Source organism: Dendronephthya gigantea, unplaced genomic scaffold (assembly GCF_004324835.1).
Source record: "Dendronephthya gigantea isolate DGI-Jeju-01 unplaced genomic scaffold, DenGig_1.0 000042F, whole genome shotgun sequence".
Classification (NCBI taxonomy): Eukaryota; Metazoa; Cnidaria; class Anthozoa; order Malacalcyonacea; family Nephtheidae; genus Dendronephthya; species Dendronephthya gigantea.
The window spans coordinates 474,468-493,573 of record NW_021163052.1 but is presented as its reverse complement, the minus strand read 5'-3'; the positions used below and the strand labels follow the sequence as shown (position 1 = coordinate 493,573).

Below are 19,106 nucleotides of genomic sequence, written 5' to 3'. Positions count from 1 at the left end.
GCCCGAAGTATTAAAAAAAAAACGAAAGCGAGTTTCCCGTTTTTAAGATGTTATAATAAAAACTTGCGTAAAGAATACTTCAAAATTAAATTTATTCAAATCAATCAGTTGTACTGTTCCGGGGGAAACTATTAAAACGCGATATTTGCCCCACTAAACGGCGACACGCCCCTCCTATCGAGTGTTCATGGAGATTAGCATATATTGCACAATAAATAGTTCAGTTATCATATATAGCTCAACGAGCAAGCATCTCTGCGATACTTCATTTAACACAGATTTTAAGAGAGTCTATGTTCACCATATTGTTTTGGTAAACTTGATACATTTTTGAACGAGAGTGAAAATATATACATTTTGGATGTAAACTAAACATGAATGCTGGCGAAATTCGACAGAAGAAGGTATGACTTGTTGTGAAGCAATTGAATCAGTATTTAGATCGCCGAAATGTGATAGGATTGCCTGATATCATGCAATAAACTCATTCAAGAAGTTTGTAACATTCTATTTTGTTACGTTTGCAGAAGAAGCAAGCTGTTAGACGGTTATCGCAGGGATCAGGAGGTCCTGGTAAACGTAGAGGAGATATGAGACGATTGTTAGAAGCCAGGAAACGTGATGCAGCGCAATCTGGCTCAGAGTCTGGTATTAGTGAGAGACGTTTACCCAGGGGCATAAGACAAGGTACAGGAGTGCCGAGGGGTTTGTGAAGAGGGGGAGCTCTAGTAATCAGTGGTATCGGGGAGCTTCAAACAATGGCCAGTCAGGCTTTGGATTGAATATTTTGTGGCATTGATTGCTCGTTGATAAGGATTGTTTTGCATTTTGACATTTCTTTAATTTGCCTATTACGTGCCATCTTGCATCCAAAACTAGTATCCCAGTGAGCACACGACGTCGTTTCGACGTTGATTTATGGTTGAATTTTGGTCGCGACGTCGATCAACCCAATATCGACTTCGTTTCGACGTCGATTTCACGACGTCATATCGACGTCGCAAACTGACGTTGTTTCAACGTTGTTTTGACGTCAGGTAAAACTAGAGTTTGCTGCGTTTGCCGCATTTAAATTGTATATGGATTGACAACAATATTCGGAAAGTGTTGTGAACATCATATATGCAGTGTAATGATGTGTTTTTGTCAAGTCGTTAAAGCGTCGATATATCAACCTGTTCTCGACGTCGTTTTCGCGACGTTTATTCAACGTTGTTTCGACGTTATATAAAAACTTTACAGGACCAACTTGCAAAGACTCGCAATGGTAATAATATCATTCCTGATAGATAGTTAGGACGAATGTTGCGATTTTAAGAAGTGTTGAAAATTAATTTCTATGTAACAGACTATTTAAAACCATTATTAAATACCTCGGGCCTCCCCGGAGCAACATCGGTCATGCATCGTTGGTAGAGTGCGCGCAGTGCATTTCGGGAAGGTCAAATTGAGCGCGTCCATTTGAAAATTGAAACATGTTGTCGCGAACGGAATATGAATTATGAAACATTGTAGCTGTATATTTCGGGATATTTTCACAGGATTTCTAAGTTTAATGGTTGGATATCTTTCGCATAAATCCAAGATAGCAGTAAAGGTTAGTGAGAGTCAGTTTTACAGTGTGTATTGCCATGATAAAGGCCATGAATCGCGAGATATGAATACGCGATCGTGACATCGTGATTATATTTTGAAATTTAAACGTTTAAAACATTGCCCAAACTTTTTGATTCTCTTTTATAAATGGTTCAGCTAAACGAATAACGATACTTGCTCATTATATTTTGTTAATTTATGTTTCAACGTTGTGTGATCGTGGGTTATTCATTCTAATATGACTTTGTATATACAGTAAGATCGCCATATTTGACGCCAGAACTAATTGCATTTATAATCCTATTCAATCCGCTACTTAGTTTTGATCATTTAGACCATATTTATGGTTCCGTATATGTTAGTCGTGTGTTCTTTATGTGTTGAACGGGATTCGATTTAGCTATTTGCTTTGATTTTTTGAAAATTGCGTACTATTATAGGCCCTTTGTTAGATGAATAAACTGATTTTTATTATGCTGCTCCCTTTGCCAGTTGCCTTTCTCAGCTGAAGCACAGAAGTGTCAACGTGCTACATCATTAAGCTTGCTAAAAAACTAGCGAACGGCCTAGCACAGACCTATAACAAATATATGGGGTAAGCGTACACATAGGGACCACATATGTAGTAAACAATATCATCTCAACTTTTAAGGTTGGCCAAATCGCAAGTCGCAAATTGTCATCACAAGTAAATGCCCCTCCTGTTGCTGCGTGTATAATGATGATGAAAAGATTGTTCAGAATGAAGGGAAAGATAACATACTTGAACATAATGTCCAATTCCATAATGGTCTATAGTGTCCAAAAACTTTTTATTTTACAATACTGAGACTCTTCTCGCACTATTTTGAGGCGAGATTTTAAGAAAGAGATGAAGGAAACCCTGAGACAATTTTTCGAATCTGATTTCTTAATTTCAAATCAAGTATATTGTAGATTTAAACAAGGTGATGTAAATTGAATAAAATTTGTTTGAACTATAGAGTCAGTGCAATTATGTTTTTTATATGCATTTCAAAATCCAGCTAAAATCCTTTGCACGGACGTTGTTTTAAAGGCAATAATCTAACGTCGATTCGATTTGCGTTTTCAAATCATTTTCGATTTGGTTTTGACGTTGAAATTTCATAAATTCCAGACGTCGATTCGACGTCGATAACCCGACGTTGTTTCGACGTCGAATAATCGACGTCGATTCGATTTGCGTTTTCGAACCTTTTTCGACGTCGTTTCGACGTCGCTGGGTGACGTCGATTCAACGTTGAATCGACGTCGTTGTGCTCACTGGGATTTTGCTTTTAAATTACGTCTTCAGCTATATATTGGTTCATTAATTTGATTTAAACCTTAATAGGAAGCAGTTTGCGGTGTATTATAAAATTGTTTGCAAATCTAGCTTAGAAATTGATATTTACCAAGGTAGTGTGTATATATATATATATTATATATAAAGTTATTAAATGATGTTGAGTTAATAGTCTGATCTACTTATTCCCCCAATTTTCACATCACCGTTGACATTCCCAATCTCATTCTAAGTCTGTCTACTATTTCATGTAGGACATGTTGAGCACCCTACCCGCCCATATGGTAGGGGTATAAGAAGAGGCCTTGGACCCAACCGAGCATCTTTGAAGCGTCATGTAAGTCCTCTTACAAACTCCGCTGTACCGCCGCAGGTCACAGCTGCTACCAGTATTCCACAACAGACCACAAATGTATTCTCCAGTTCGTCTGCAACTACCTTAAAACTACCCCAACAAGAAAATCAAAATGTTTTCGGTAGTAAGAACAGTGTGAATCAGGGAAATGTCTTTGGGAAAGTTGATAGCAGAAGGAGTCCTTCAAAAAGCAAGGTAAATCACCCAAGTCCATTATCTGGTGTAACCACTAGCCCAAGTAAAGCTGGAGGAAGTATAATGTCTGGATTATCAAACCAGGCAAACATTGAAAGTGGTAGTACAGCATCATTGACAGACAAATCATCTGCCAACCTGTTTCAATCAGCCATTTCCTCGTCTGGTCAGCCATTAGATTCACAGAGAAATAGTCAGTCCCAAAGTATCACAAATGTAGGGTCAATCTTTGGAGCTAGAACTGGCATGCCAACCACAGCTTCACCAAATGTTAACCTTTTTGAGCAAAAAGAGAAACCCAACAGTGAGACTACAAATAATTTAACTCTACATTCTACTGGAAATACAACTCCATTTTCTGGGATGGCGAATGTGGAGAGCAAAGCTCCGAATGTGGAGAACAAAGCCCCGAATGTGGAGAACAAAGCTCCGAATATGGAGAGCAATTTAGGAATATTTGGAAACCCGTTGAAATCTAATACAAACTTTATCACATCAACAAACTCTAATCCTATTGGATCAACTACTCCAAGTATTTTTGGATCAGTAAATTCAAATCCTAATCCAGTTTTTGGTAGTGTTGGATTTGCACAAACCATGAGCCAGCAAGCTAGCACTCCAAATGTGTTCGGAGCAGCTGGATTCTCTGATTCAAATACTCAATTCACAACTGCATTGACAGCAAATCAGGTTACAAATCCCTCAATATCCAGCTCGACCGGTAGCGTGTTTGGAGCCGCTGGATTGCCATCGACCATGAAAAAACCTCAAAATGTAAGCACTGATTCAAATAAAGTAAGTGTATTTGGAAATATGGGAACAACAGATGCTGGCCAGGCGCTCAAACCAGGGCCATTTACAAGCAAATCTACGAATGTGGCAAATCAAGCCTCGCACTCACCCAAGAAAGGTGGTGGCTTTGGAAATGCTGGTTTGCCAATCACCTCCTCCGCCCACATCCCCAAACCAGGTCCTTTTACAAGCAAATCTGCGATTCAAACGTCTCAATTCCCTAACTTAACCGGCAATGCCGTTAATACAAGCATACCAGAAACTTCTGGCCAATCATCTGGGGTTTTTACAAAAAAACAACCAATCAAAACAGGTCCTTTTACAAGCAAAACCGCGATTCAAACCTCTCAATCAACTAACTTTCCCACCGGTTTGCAAAGTGCTGGCTTGTCTTCAACGCTTTCCGACCAATCTCAACAACGTAGCGTTTTCACAAAAGAGCAATTAGCCACAAAACCTGGTCCTTTTACAAGCAAATCTACCAATCAAACTCCTCAATCGCCCAAACTTTCCGGCGGTTCTGAGAACGCTGGCTTGTCTTCAACCTTTTCCGGCCAATCTCAACAGCATGGAGTTTTCACAAAAACCGCAGCCACAAAACCTGGTCCATTCACAAGCAAATCTACGAATCAAAGTTTGTCACAAAACCCTCAAGGTAGCATATTTGGAAATACCGCCCATTCCTCAGCGTCGGCAGCTGCCGGCAATGTGTTTAGCAGAGCGATGTCCGATATGAAGAAGGCGGGAACGAATTCGATGTTTTCTCAGACGCAGCGTTCAGAAACACAGAGTTTTTCGTCTGGGATTTTCACCAAGAGTGGCGCTGCTGTGCAAGCTCGCAGTTCGGGAAGCGTATTCGGAAGTCAGGCTGCGGAATCTCAGGGCGAAAGTATTTTAACCAACCAAAAGGGCAAAGGTATATGGATCTTTGTAGATACGTTACAATATAACTAGGAAAAAGCGTTCTCAATTTCTTTATCTGTATATTTCAGCTGTTAATCCGAAGACCGTGAAACGCACATTGTCGAATACTGATGTTTCTGAATTAACGTCTATCGTCGTCAATGGTTTAACCGGAGAATACTTTGATAAGAAACTCCTGGAGGAACGATTTGCAAGATTTGGTACAAACAAAGTGTCGCTACAACCTTCGAAGCAAACTGCTATCGTTAACTTTGCAGATCATGTATGTGCACTGAATTGTATGTTAAAGTCTATAAATATGTTACAAGGTCAAAATGAATCCAAACAACACCTTTTAATTTCTACATTAAGACGTGAATGAATTTCTTCAACCACGAGTATACAGCACTTGTTCAAAGTTATCGTATCGTTTCCGTTTTACCGCTTGTCCCTGTTTATGTAATTTGTGAGTTTTCTGTGTTCTATATTTCCGTATTTTATCCAGGATTCCGCTAAAAAAGCAAAATCTGGAGCGATTGAAATGTTTCCAATGACGTTAAACGTCAATGTCTTTTATTGTAAGAAGAAGAAAGGTAAGTGATTTTCAAAGCTGAGATTCACACCAGATTCCGCTTGTTTCTCGGGATAATTAACATTGTACAGTTCAATGTTTTAATGATATCAAGATGTATGCGGTTCCAGGCAAAAACTGCATCTTAAAATGGGTAAAACTGCACAGCTGTGTTGTTCTTGCTTTTAAATCTACAGCTTGCGTGATTTCTTCTTCTACTAGCACTGACGATGCATGCCTTCTTGTATTTTTAAACCAGGAACTGGGAGAACATCGAAGACTCCAGAAAAAGCAACAACTGGCAAGAGGGAATATCAGTCACGAAAGATGTCTTTATCAAATGCATTGAATAGCATCGGTAAACTCGTCATAAAATCGATTTCCCTGTTTATATTTATTCCCATAATATTGTGTCAAACGTTTTCTTTACTTCGGGAAATAAAGAACGTGTCCCGCTTTATACCCGTTTGCAACTTTGTAAATCCGTTTACAAACCTGAATTTTCAAACCTGCAGATAAAAATTGCCGAAATTCAAAATTGAGATTTTCCCGCCAAAACGAGCTCCCCCTGCTGTAGGCTGCTGTTCACTTAGGAACCAATCAATTGCGATTATTCTATCAGATTAACCAATCACGAGCGCAACAGATCAGCGAAAGGTGACAGTATTCGAAGTCAAATCTGAACATCGCTTTTAACTTCTTTAAGACACGAGTGAATTCCCGTCAGCTGCGAGCGCACAGGATAGGTTCACAATCCTGGATGATGTTGACAAACGTATACGCGAAGGTTTGTGATTTGTTTTTCAAAATTTGTTTAATGTGGAAGATAACAGCGAATATTCATATATTTATTCATGTCCATGTAACGATCTAGCTATACTGAAGCATGTTCACAGTACATGAGCAATTATATGAGCTAGTTTTTGCTATATATATTATTCCGTCTCGTCATATACATATATATGGTTGATTGACAACTAGTACTCGGCATCGCCTCGTTGGCAATCAGCTCGTATACGACTCAAGCTCATAAATCACAGAGTTGCAAAAAGAGTTCAACCTTCCTCCGGTAGGATTTCAAGTTTTGAAAACCTTCCTCAAAATTACGTTATGACACTGAGTCAAATGGCAGCCAGCATAACGAAATATTTGGTTTTTTGGTACATGCATGTGATCAATTAGAGTGTTCAACTTTGAACCTTCCTCACAAACTTCATTCAAAGCAAACCTTCCTCCGGGTGGCACCCGCGTACCCGCAGCTTTTTTGCAACTCTGATAAATCATATTTATTCTCAGCCGTGACGCCGTACAAAGACATAGCAAACGCTCCAGTGATTATCGGCGTTTGCAGTGACATGTGCCCCGAGAAGGAACGTTATATGAGAGAGTACCAGGCGAATCTGAGCATTTTTGAGATGGTTCCTGGAACTCAAGACAACAGGGTTGGTATACGTACAGTATACTGAGCTTCTAATGAATCAGCATAATTCTCATGAAATGAATCAACTTCATTCTCATGAGATGAATCATGCAGCTTTATTCCAAATGACGTGCAGTATATACGCTTTGTTTCTAGGATGGTGATGCCCCTAAGGTCGAACATGCTAAAGCCGTGAAAGAATATAGCAGATCTGCCGCTGATAAGGTATTCGTGAAGCATTATGCACGCATCGATGTATTTAAAACTGCAAAAGGCATTTCAGTTCCATTTCTTCCGCTAATATCATCTCATTTCTTGTTTAGCTTGAACCTCTGGCACACGAACTGCGTCCAGTCCACGTTCTGCAAATGACCTTGGATTACCTTATGTCCTCCGTAATGAACAACAGCGAGGAGAGATGGGAGGATTGGTTTAATTTTCTTTGGAACAGAACTCGGGCTATACGAAAGGTTAGACTTTGGGTGGTTAAGATAGGTTGAGACTTGAGAGTTCTCAAGCGAAAGTTCGCATGAGAGTTAGCAAGCGAGAGTTTACATGGGTGTTTTCTCAACTATCATGTCCTGATCAAACGAGAATGAGAGTTGAAGAGAGTTAGCAAGCGAGAGTTTATATGAATGTTTTCTCAACTATCATGTCCCAGTCAAACGAGGATAAGAGTTGATAAAAGACGTACAATCATGTACATTTCAGGATATCACCCAACAACATCTCTGTGATGTACAAAGCGCTGATCTGGTGGAAAAAATAACAAGGTATTCATAAGCCCAGCTTCCAGTAGTCATCGAATTTTCCACCCTACTGACCGATAAAACAAATAACTGGATTGCAGGTTTCATATCTTCTGTGCCCACTATTTGTGCGAAGAAGACATGCATTCGTTTGACCCGAAAATCAACAATGAAAATTTGACAAAATGTATGCAAACGTTGAAACAGTTTTACGTCGATCTTTACACTGACCAGGTTTGTAATACTCTCAATGTATTGAATGAGGAGCTTAAGTAGTGACAACGAGTACGAGTAAGGTTCGTCATTCTCGAGTGTTGTTTGCTTACGCCATCAGTCAAAACTCGTATTCGTCGAGCTCTTGAGTACGTGTTTGTTGATTAATTTCGTATTCAAAAGTCCAATGACTACATACGGGTTTCGTCAGATGGCGTAAGCAAAAGCGCCGAGTTTGGCGCGAAAATCTTGTACTCGTAGTCACTGCTAAAGCTCCCTATAATGACTCCTTGAGAACAGCTCAATTGTAGGTGACCATTAACGATGTAAATCAAGTTGTCAGCTCTAGACAGCAAGCTTGAAACATTCTGACGACAATTGTTGATGTAGCATTCTAGACAGTACAGGTCTTGTGAAGGTTTCTTTCAACTAGGTTAAATTTGCTGTTTTTTTAGAAGGTCAAATGCCCGAATGAAGCGGAATTTCAGGCTTATGACATTCTTTTGAATCTCAATGAAGGCGATACTTTACGGTGAGCGTGTTCTTCAGTTCAGATGACCAAAAATAACACTTCATATTGACATCAATCGGCGTTTTGAAATATTTTGAGCTGAAAAGATTAAATGAGATAACGTGAAAAAACTCTAATTTTAAAGGAAAGCGATGCAGTATCGTGTTGAGATTCGCAAATCGCCAGAAGTAAAGTTTGCCTTGGAAGTTTTCAATTCATTGGACACCAATAATTTTGTGAGGTTTTTCAAACTGCTCAAGTCAGCTTCGTATTTGAATGCTTGTATCATGCATCGATATTTCACGCAAGTTCGAAGCAATGCACTCAAAGTGTTGACCAAGACACACTCACCCAAGGAACTGTTCCCAGTACCAGTGCTTCAGGATTTGCTGGCGTTTGGAAACAAAGTAGAGGTGATGTTTCATAATCTGTGTGCTGATGTTACTACTAATACTAGCCTGACTAGTCTAGTACTTACTGCTTTGCGATATTTTATTCAGTGTTTCTCTTTCAACCCTCCTCATTGCAGTACTGCTAGTCTGACTGAGGGCTGACTGTTGCTACTAATACTAGCCTGACTAGTCTAGTACTTACTGCTTTGCAATGTTTCATTCAGTGTTTCTCTTTCAACCTTCCTCAATGTCAGTTGATCATTGCAGTACTTCTAGTCTGACTGAGTGTTGACTGTTGCTTCAAATACTAGCCTGACTAGTCTAGTACTTATTGCTTTGCAATGTTTTATTCAGTGTTTCTCTTTCAACCTTCCTCAATGTCAGTTGATCATTGCAGTACTGCTAATCTGACTGAGTGTTGACTGTTGCTACTAATACTAGCCTGACTAGTCTAGTATTCACTGCTTTGCAATGTTTTATTTAGTGTTTCTCTTTCAACCTTTCTCAATGTCAGTTGATCATTGCAGTACTTCTAGTCTGACTGAGTGTTGACTGTTGCTACCAATACCAACCTGACAAATCTTATACTTCATGTTCATTGTATTTTCCAGACGACTCTGTTTTGCTCACATTACAACTTCACCACAAATGATGATTCCGTTCAATTCTCGAAATCCGCTTTCATTGATCCGGAAACGGCTCTGCCACTTCGTCGGGACACAATCACTATAGAAAGCAAGAGAGACTGCTCCATTGGCGAGGTAATATACAGATTAAACATTATCCAGGCTCAATTTTTTGAAAAGCGCTAATATATGATCCAGAATACTTTCACTGTGTATTTCTTAAACAAGGTTGTGAATGGAGCACCTCTGATGAGTCGGGCAATCCATCGACCCGTGTCCAGTTTTGACTCAAATGGCCGATACATTGGTTTGGAAAATCTCGCTCAAATGTTGCGAAGCATGCCTGATACACCCGACCTTGAGTCACCGTCGTACGATATTTACGAGTCCTCGTTCAGCGCGCCATCTGACCAGCAGCAGACTGTAACGACACAAGCTGTTGATCGGCGGGTGATTTTTAATGAGGTAATAACACATCAATTAATTTTGTTATACTGGATAGCTCTATCAGTTCTAAACTGTTCTCCCTAGAGATCCAGTAAGAATCATCTCTTATTGATCCAGTGCTACTACAGGAGGAAACCTAAACTAAACTAACTTTATTTATACTGGATAGCTCTATCAGTTCTAAACTGTTCTTCCTAGAGATCCAGTAAGAATCATCTCTTATTGATCCAGTGCTACTACAGGAGGAAACCTAAACTAAACTAACTTTATTTATACTGGATAGCTCTATCAGTTCTAAACTGTTCTCCCTAGAGATCCAGTAAGGATCATCTCTTATTGATCCAGTGCTACTACAGGAGGAAACCTAAACTAAACTAACTTTATTTATACTGGATAGCTCTATCAGTTCTAAACTGTTCTCCCTAGAGATCCAGTAAGGATCATCTCTTATTGATCCAGTGCTACTACAGGAGGAAACCTAAACTAAACTAACTTTATTTATACTGGATAGCTCTATCAGTTCTAAACTGTTCTCCCTAGAGATCCAGTAAGGATCATCTCTTATTGATCCAGTGCTACTACAGGAGGAAACCTAAACTAAACTAACTTTATTTATACTGGATAGCTCTATCAGTTCTAAACTGTTCTCCCTAGAGATCCAGTAAGGATCATCTCTTATTGATCCAGTGCTACTACAGGAGGAAACCTAAACTAAACTAACTTTATTTATACTGGATAGCTCTATCAGTTCTAAACTGTTCTTCCTAAAGGTCCAGTAAGGATCATTTCATATTGATCCAGTGTTACTACAGGAAGAAACCTAAACTAAACTAACTTTATTTATACTGGATAGCTCTATCAGTTTTAAACAAACGTCCTAAATAACCACTTTGCCAATAGTGAAAAAAAATCTGTTGTTTTTTTGCTAGGCCACTGAGAAAGCCTCTCAGGATCTGTTAGAACGAACTGTAAATGAGCTAGTTAAAGAAATCAGTGGGGATGCGATTCGCCAGGTGAAGATTTCCACTAGGACCACATGATTTTGAAGCAATTACTTGTAATTTGCACACTTAGCATCTTCTTTGACGAAACAATGAAGAAATCTAGAGTAAACTTGTTAGTTTGTCTCGTTATAGATTGAGCTGCAGCGTCAGTTAACCAAGACTTTTGCTGACGAGTTTATCGACAAATCAGTCAGGAATTTGGTGAAGGAAATCGCAAAAGAATGTTTTGAAAGAGAAGTGGAAGCAAGAAGGTACGAAATAGTCCAGTGCAGTACAGTACCGTACACTTCAGTACACTACAACACAATACAGTACAGTACAGCGCAGTACAATACAACACAGTACGGTACAGTGCAGTGCAGTGCAACACTTCATTCTTTTTTAAGGCAAAGAATTGCCATGGCTGAATCACGTGCTCGTATGTCTGTTGTTGTTCTGAATGAAATTATTGATGAGTTCATGGAAAATGAGTTGAGATCTATGGCCAGAAATGCTAAAATGTAATCCATCATTGTATTTTTTTTTGTCCAAATACTTCATTTCATTCTGTTATAAATCAACATTTTCTCCTTTAGGGTTATTGATCAGCAGATGACGGCGCAAAGCGTTACTAAGATGTCAGCGGTCATTATGCGAGAGATGTTGGAACACGTCATGTATGAACAGTGTCGGGATATTGCGCTCGCCACACGCAAGGAGTTGGTTGGGCAAAAGAAAGCGATGTTGTGGAAAAAGGCTGAAATATTGAAAAGACGTCGGTTGAAGAGATACTTTCAAACGTAAGTCTTTACAATCAAAGAAATGCTTAACATTATACCATAACTTACCATACAATACCTTGATGCACCATACCTTACCGTATCGTGTCTCAACCTACCATCCCAGCGCTTACCATTTTTCCACAATCAAAGAAATGCTTAACATTATACCATAACTTACCATACCATAGCTTGATATATACCTATCATACCATACCGTACTTTACCATATCACACTATTATATGCCTACATAACTAGCTCAACTATACCATACCATACAATGAAATTCAATGCCATACCTAACTGTAAACCTTGGTTTAACCTACCACACCATACCTGCAACTGTATACCTATTAACTGTATTCACCGCAATATCTCCTCAGATGGTCAAAGGAATACGAAACCCGGAAGCATATCAGAAACATTCTTCAAGAATTGCCTGCTACACCTCCCATGTTAACCACGAAACAACAGTTAGAAAAACTTCTCAGTAATAAAACTTCGACTGAAAGCATACAAAAAAGTCCAACCACCTCTTATGCCAGGTAAATTTGACCTTTCACAAAGCTTTTACGTGAACAAGACTTTAGCTGTGTCAACTAGTCCGAAATTCGTCACTTTCGCGGCATACTCGGTTCTGTTTGCTTACGCCATCTGACGAAACTCGTAGTCTTTCGGCATTTGTCCTCAATACCCGACAACTACGCGTTTCGTCAGATGGCGTATATATAAGAAAACAGCTCCGAGTTTGGCGCGAAAATAACGATTTTCGTACTGGTAGTCACTGTTAAACCTCCATGATGACTGGACTGCATCGTCGCTGAAATTGCCAGATTTTCTCTCTGTAGAATCCTTAAGGAACGACAAGATCTTCAGAAGTTATTAACCGATAGGGTGAATCAGTTGGAAATGAAAAGGTATTTATAATGGATGATTCTAGCTGGGCACTAAATTTTTATTCCAGCAAGCAAGAAGGATGCAATTCAACAGCACGGCTAGAAAGGGGGTCTTAAAATGAGTATAAGAGCTAAGTTTGTTTGAAAAATGTTGTAAAATTGTAAACATACAACTTTGACTTAACTAAATATTTGTTGTGTTAGCTTAAGAAAAATTACCGATTCTTTTGCTTTCAACAGTGAGCGATTTTCATGGCATGTAAGATAGATAAATCCAGCTTTGCAGAGCTAAATATTCCATATTTAAAACTTCCATACATATTTCTATTACTATCGAAAGTAATTCCCTTCTTGAGCCGTAAAAACTCGCCCAGATATGCATGCAGCACATCATATCTTGTAACATTTCCTTTAGACTGAGAGCAATGCAGCCAATCAACCTGTCGAAGCTTCACGCAGAACTTGCTGACAGCGAACTCATCTCAACTAAGAAATCCAATTCAAACTGTGTGAAGCTGGTCGTCTCGTTTTCAAATCGTGTCGGACAATTTTCATCCGCAGACATCGAGAGTTTGATCAAATTTAAACTTCGTGCAGAGAATAAGGAGAATGCCTGTTTTGTGCCGGAACTGCTCCAGGAAAAGGTGAGCCGGGAGGAACTTTCTCGTTAGTACCTTTTGTTTTCAAAAGGAGAGAGTTTGTAAGAAATACATTTCGGTAAAACTAGCCTCATGTGTAGTCGGTATACATGAATTTTCTTCGAGAGAAAGTGATTTCAAATGCCTATAAAATCTTTCCTCGTCGGAGCTCACAGACAAAGAAACTCACCAACAATCGCTGTCGTATTGAAATCATGTTTCACATGTATGTACTGTGATTTTCAGGTTGAACAGCTCTCAGGTGTGAAGATACCTTTGAAAGAGTACGAATTCAGACATGATATCAAGGTATAACAAGCATTTGTCGAAAATATATTTTGTTGTCATCAACCCGCACGCGGGTAAACTCACAAGATTTGAACGAACAATTCTTGACCAGCAAGGATAATTTTTAGGTTTGTAAAGATTTGAATTTGTTCAGGGGCTCGCTGATAAACAGTGTTCTTTTTCTAGGCTTGTTACGGCGTTCTGTCCAGCGAGGAGTCGCGAAATGCTGAAAGATATCATTTACTCCGCGGTCTGACTGGGGTATTCTTTGTACTTGATTCAGACGAGAAGACCAGGGACGAATCGGTAAGACTTGGTGGCGTGTGGAAACCGGGGGGAGGAGAAACCGGGAAAGGGGGGGTGTTAGTGTGAGTATGAGTGAAGTTCTCCTCTTTTCTTGGTGGGTTTCCTGGGCATTAATGGCGTGCAATTCGCACATATTTTCATCTAGTTTTGGAGCAATTCTCGATCAAGATTGCGGCAAATCTTGAGAAGCAAACCTCGCGTACCTAAAATTCCTTTAGTAATTATGAACATCGACAGTGGAAACATTGACTCACCAGGTACGACCTTTTAGTATATCTGAACTATATTGAGTTAAAAACTTCATGTAGTTTTTTTTAACGTGGAAATAATGATACATATTACATTTTCATCAAGGTTCCGTCGAAGAGATTCTTGATGTAGCCGAGTTACTTAGAGAAGATCTTATTTCTGAATGCGTCGTTTACGAACTGCGACGGCCAGCTGATACTGACGAACTTCATGAACAGGTTCGAGACATTCATTCATCCTTTAAGCATTTAGACTTTAGCTAAAAAGGAAATTCAAATTTAAAAATCATTCTTTTTGTTGAATTTCTCAGCTATTTTTGATATAGAGTTAAACCATTAAAAGTCTCTTGGTTTTTCGTTGTTTACAAAGATTGTTCACGCGTTGCTCTGGTTAATGGCACACAACCCAGAAATGCCCTCAATCGGACAGGATTCTTTGAAAGGTTTCGTTGAAAAAGGTTGGTTGAACATTCATTTTTAGCCATCCGATTTCGTCTGCCCGGTTGGCAAAGCCTGTTAATAAAAGTTCGGTGTCCCCTTTGTCAAAATTATAATTTTCTTTCAGAGGTATTAAAGCATTTTACAATCCCGTTACAAGAAGAAGCGATGCTTAGAAAGAAAGCCTTGTTGCAACCTCAGGTAAATTAAAGTTTGAAAAATTTTGATTCCTATCAGAAATAAAATAAGATAAATTTCTGTCCTCGTTTCTGCAGTGCCCAGAGGTAATCGTCGATCTGTACAACGCCGTGATCGATCACGTCATTTCCATGGTAACAAACGTTCAACTCCGGAATATTTCGTGGCCCGCCCCAGAGTTCATTGCTACAGAACAATCGTCAGGTATTCACAATGGCAGCGTTTATGAAATTGTGTGAAATTTAACTAAAGCAACTGGAAGTATAATCCCTTTAACTTTTCTTAGATATTCCTCACGTTTCCTGGAATTCAACAGAAACTCTGGAGCGCTTGCATTCAGTTCTCAGAAAACTCAAACTACCAATGCCATATTCTCCCGCTTCGGATGGTAAGGACAAGCAAATGCCGTTATACAAAATCGTATCTGGGGGGGAGTGGAGTGGGGGGAAATTCCGCTTCGTTTTTGGGCTCTTTCCAAGAATCCCTCAACACTCTTTTTGCAAAAACTATTTTCCAGGAACCTGGCAATCTGAAAGCATATTGTGCCTTGATTACATCAATGTTTTACTGGAGAAAGAACCTTTGAAAACATTTGGTTTCGCGTTAATCAACCGGTATGGCATTTTGTGCAAATATATATAATGATCATATTCCTACAATTCCAGCTTCCGCGACTTTGTACGATTTCAGGATTGAAAGAATTTTAAGTCCGTATGCGAGCGATCGTTCTTACGCGTCGCTGACCGCGGCAGATGTACCCTGGCCAGACGTCGTCGAAACATGCATTAATACCCTTCTCTCCTGGGTTCATACCATCTCTGATGTAAAGAACGTGTATTACTTCTCGCAAGATCTTGACGGGTTTAAACCGCCAACATTGTGGACACAGGCTGTGACAGAAACCGTCAAACTGATAGATAATAATTCACCTAAAATCCGGTCAGTAATTTCACTAGTTTATTTGTTTTATTGTGCAAGTTCACACGTTCGAATTCAGCAATTTTCTCGGCTCTGTTTGTACAGAAAGAACAAACAAACGTGTTCGAATGGCCGAATTTATACACAAAAGGATAAATGTATTTTTTCTCTTTAGAAGGTCGAAAACATCAAAATTGGACGATCTGACCGTTCAGGTTGAGCGAGAACTGACGAAATTAGAAAGTATGTACATACATGTATTGGGGGGAATACTGGAGAAGGGGGATACTATAGAAGGAGGGGAGATCAAGGCTACTGAATGGTAAATTGGTCAAATATCTGTTAACACTCCGCGATATTTTTCGTCTTTGCACAGCTTCGCACTCGAGATTAGATGTATCGGAATCAGAGCTGTTTGTTGACGACAGCGTGGAAGAAACAGCTCGACGTTTTCACCGAAATCTTGGCAAGGAGAAACGAAATTGGAAAAGGTAAATCCGCGCATTTGAACTAAGGTGAAAATATCCTCGCGGTTTAATATTTTGCCAACGAAATTACAGGTTTGAAGAAGGCTTACGATCAATAGTTGACGAAGAAGATGTTCAACATTTAAACTTAAGCGTTCGTGGTCAAGGTCTCAAACGAAAAAACCCTTCTTGGAGCTCTGGCTATAGAATTAGAAAGGTTAGACAATGTTACAAGTGTTAAAAGATTCAGAGCCCAGATACAGTATACTATACTTTGCCTGTTCAGCAACATCACAATTACCTACGTCGCTTTACAACTTTTCCAACGAGTACAGTTTCTATATTATTATCTTCATTTTAAGTGCGAAACTAAGCTTTTGCCAGCTGAACTTGATGTTGCACTTTTGCAAATCAGGTGTCGTTTGGTCAGAGCTTATATACAATAACCGCCATAATACCAATATTTAACTCGTAATATTTCAGTCGAATGCAAAGAAAGACAGTGCGGCTGAATTGGACGATACTTTACCAGACTTCAACTCAACATTCAGCTATTTTGAGACTAGTCTTGGATCGTTACGCGATGGTCTTGAAATGCACAGGTATGTGACATTGATTTTGGGGACAGTCCAGATAGCCCATTCACTCCAGGATTATTACCATTTTATTACAACTACTCTGCGCCGAATACGCCATTTTCCTGCGAACTCGACCATGGTCGTATTTGCCATTTTCCTGCGAACTCGACCATGGTCGTGTTTGCCATTTTCCTGCGAACTCGACCATGGTCGTATTTGCCATTTTCCGGCGAATTCGACCATGGTCGTATTTGCCATTTTCCGGCGAACTCGACCATGGTCGTATTTGCCATTTTCCTGCGAACTCGACCATGGTCGTATTTGCCATTTTCCGGCGAACTCGACCATGGTCGTATTTGCCATTTTCCGGCGAACTCGACCATGGTCGTATTTGCCATTTTCCGGCGAACTCGACCATGGTCGTATTTGCCATTTTCCGGCGAACTCGACCATGGTCGTATTTGCCATTTTCCGGCGAACTCGACCATGGTCGTATTTGCCATTTTCCTGCGAACTCGACCATGGTCGTATTTGCCATTTTCCGGCGAACTCGACCATGGTCGTATTTGCCATTTTCCGGCGAACTCGACCATGGTCGTATTTGCCCCGAACTCGACCATGGTCGTATTTGCCATTTTCCGGCGAACTCGACCATGGTCGTATTTGCCATTTTCCTGCGAAGTCGACCATGGTCGTATCCGCCATTTTCCTGCGGACTCGACCATGGTCGAATACGCCATTTTCCGGTGGTATTTTTTTTTCAACAATAATAATAATGCGTCATCGTAGACTACAATAGGAAACTGGATGAATGGGCTATATCTAAGATGGCAAAGGTGAACGTTCGCCCGGGCAAGCTTCATTTATGAATATTTTTAGCATTTATTTCCAAAAGTATTTCCTCGTTTCTCTCTCAATTTAGACATCTTCAAAAATTGACAGAAAAAAAGCTCAAAGAAGCCTTAGACGACGACTTTGATTGAAATTCTTCTCGTTTATCCCTAATTATCCGCATGGATCTGATTTGCTCCTTGTTATCCTGTCTACGTCGGTTATGATGTAATCATGTTTGGTCGTATTTGGGGCCTGAATCAAAACTGTCGGTCAAGACTATGATCGATAAGTCAATCAATTTCATGGTTATTTTCTTTACCCAACACGCAATTATATCTATTGCTATATGTTAAACTGACACAAATAAAAAACTGTCGAATGCCGCAATATTTTCGTATTTTCGGATCATGCACGTTTAACTAAAGCCGGAAAACAGCTATTACACGTTTCCCATGTAAAGATTTAACCATTTCACGAAAACTATGAAATATGTTTTTAATTGAATATATTCTTATAGTTATCTCAACCTATTAGTCTGTTTAGTTTTCGAAAGTAATTTCACCAGGGAAAGATGGATATTGTAAAATATTTTCTAAAAACAACTACTGTATATCTGTTAAAATGCGGGAAATTCAGACGTGAAATAAGTGTTTTTCACCTAAAGCATTGTTCGTGATTTTGAACTTCAAACTGCACGGTCCAGTCATAAATCGTAACTCAAAACTACGCATTCAATCACCAGAACAAGTGTTTGTTCACGATTTAACAAGTATTAGCAATTCACAGCTAACGAGAATACTTTTCTCACCCTCTTGGTATATCATTCTACTTAATTTTTTTCATACATCCGTGCATGGCTCATTCCACGTCATATTGACGCATACACGAGCTACTTTGATAATCAAAAATGCTTTTCTTTCTTTATTGTTGTAAACTGAGCTCGCGGGCAGAGAAATATCAACTTTGTTTGCAAACAAAATCAATGCATGTCCGGGCGAATCTCACCTGGCATTAATTTGAAAAACGAGCAATTGCTGAAATAATATTGGATTATTTCTTACTCAGACAAAGTCTTTCACAAAAACACGTTCACCAAGTTTAAGTATGTTTTTAAAAAAATTCGTAGGCCTACTCATAGTCGGCAAGAATCCAAATAGGCACGACCGACCACTGCCTACAGGATATCCCTTTAAATCGTTTGTCTTTCATTGTATGCTTAGTCGATACTAATTCACTAACACTGACGCAATTCTTCAAAATCCGACGGAAGACTTCGTCCCTCTCAGACTCAGAACAGTATATTTCAGGGCAAGATATCATAGAAAAAAGAAGCAGCTATATAATACCTATAATATCAGAATGAAGTATTCTTATTTTCTTCTCTTGTTCTTCCTGACGAAAGAATTTTGTTCAAACAAGGTAAGCGAGAAATATGCATGTATTCATTTATTGAAAATC

The 19,106-nt window shown here is 39.4% G+C and overlaps 1 protein-coding gene across 2 annotated transcripts; it reads left to right on the top strand.

Annotated features, from left to right (window-relative positions):
* The first annotated feature begins 312 nt into the window (after positions 1-312).
* On the top strand, positions 313-18,228 carry LOC114526894 (germinal-center associated nuclear protein-like). Of its 2 annotated transcripts, none has more exons than XM_028548429.1 (38): positions 313-404; positions 528-687; positions 3,157-5,160; positions 5,237-5,430; positions 5,653-5,740; positions 5,978-6,076; positions 6,425-6,505; positions 7,015-7,160; positions 7,295-7,363; positions 7,462-7,608; positions 7,850-7,911; positions 7,989-8,121; positions 8,556-8,632; positions 8,757-9,024; positions 9,615-9,764; positions 9,858-10,094; positions 11,006-11,089; positions 11,213-11,331; positions 11,467-11,580; positions 11,656-11,859; positions 12,223-12,384; positions 12,688-12,756; positions 13,151-13,379; positions 13,620-13,682; positions 13,848-13,967; positions 14,113-14,224; positions 14,322-14,434; positions 14,586-14,673; positions 14,781-14,854; positions 14,929-15,055; positions 15,138-15,239; positions 15,369-15,465; positions 15,542-15,790; positions 15,948-16,012; positions 16,146-16,260; positions 16,330-16,453; positions 16,720-16,838; positions 17,737-18,228. In XM_028548429.1, the coding sequence occupies exons 1-38, from the start codon at positions 375-377 to the stop codon at positions 17,795-17,797; spliced, it is 6,555 nt and encodes a 2,184-aa protein (XP_028404230.1). In that variant the 5' UTR covers positions 313-374; the 3' UTR covers positions 17,798-18,228. The 2 variants fall into 2 exon arrangements, with proteins under 2 accessions (XP_028404230.1, XP_028404229.1); XM_028548428.1 differs by having other exon boundaries at positions 15,945-16,012; positions 17,737-18,227.
* The last annotated feature ends 878 nt before the right edge of the window (positions 18,229-19,106 follow it).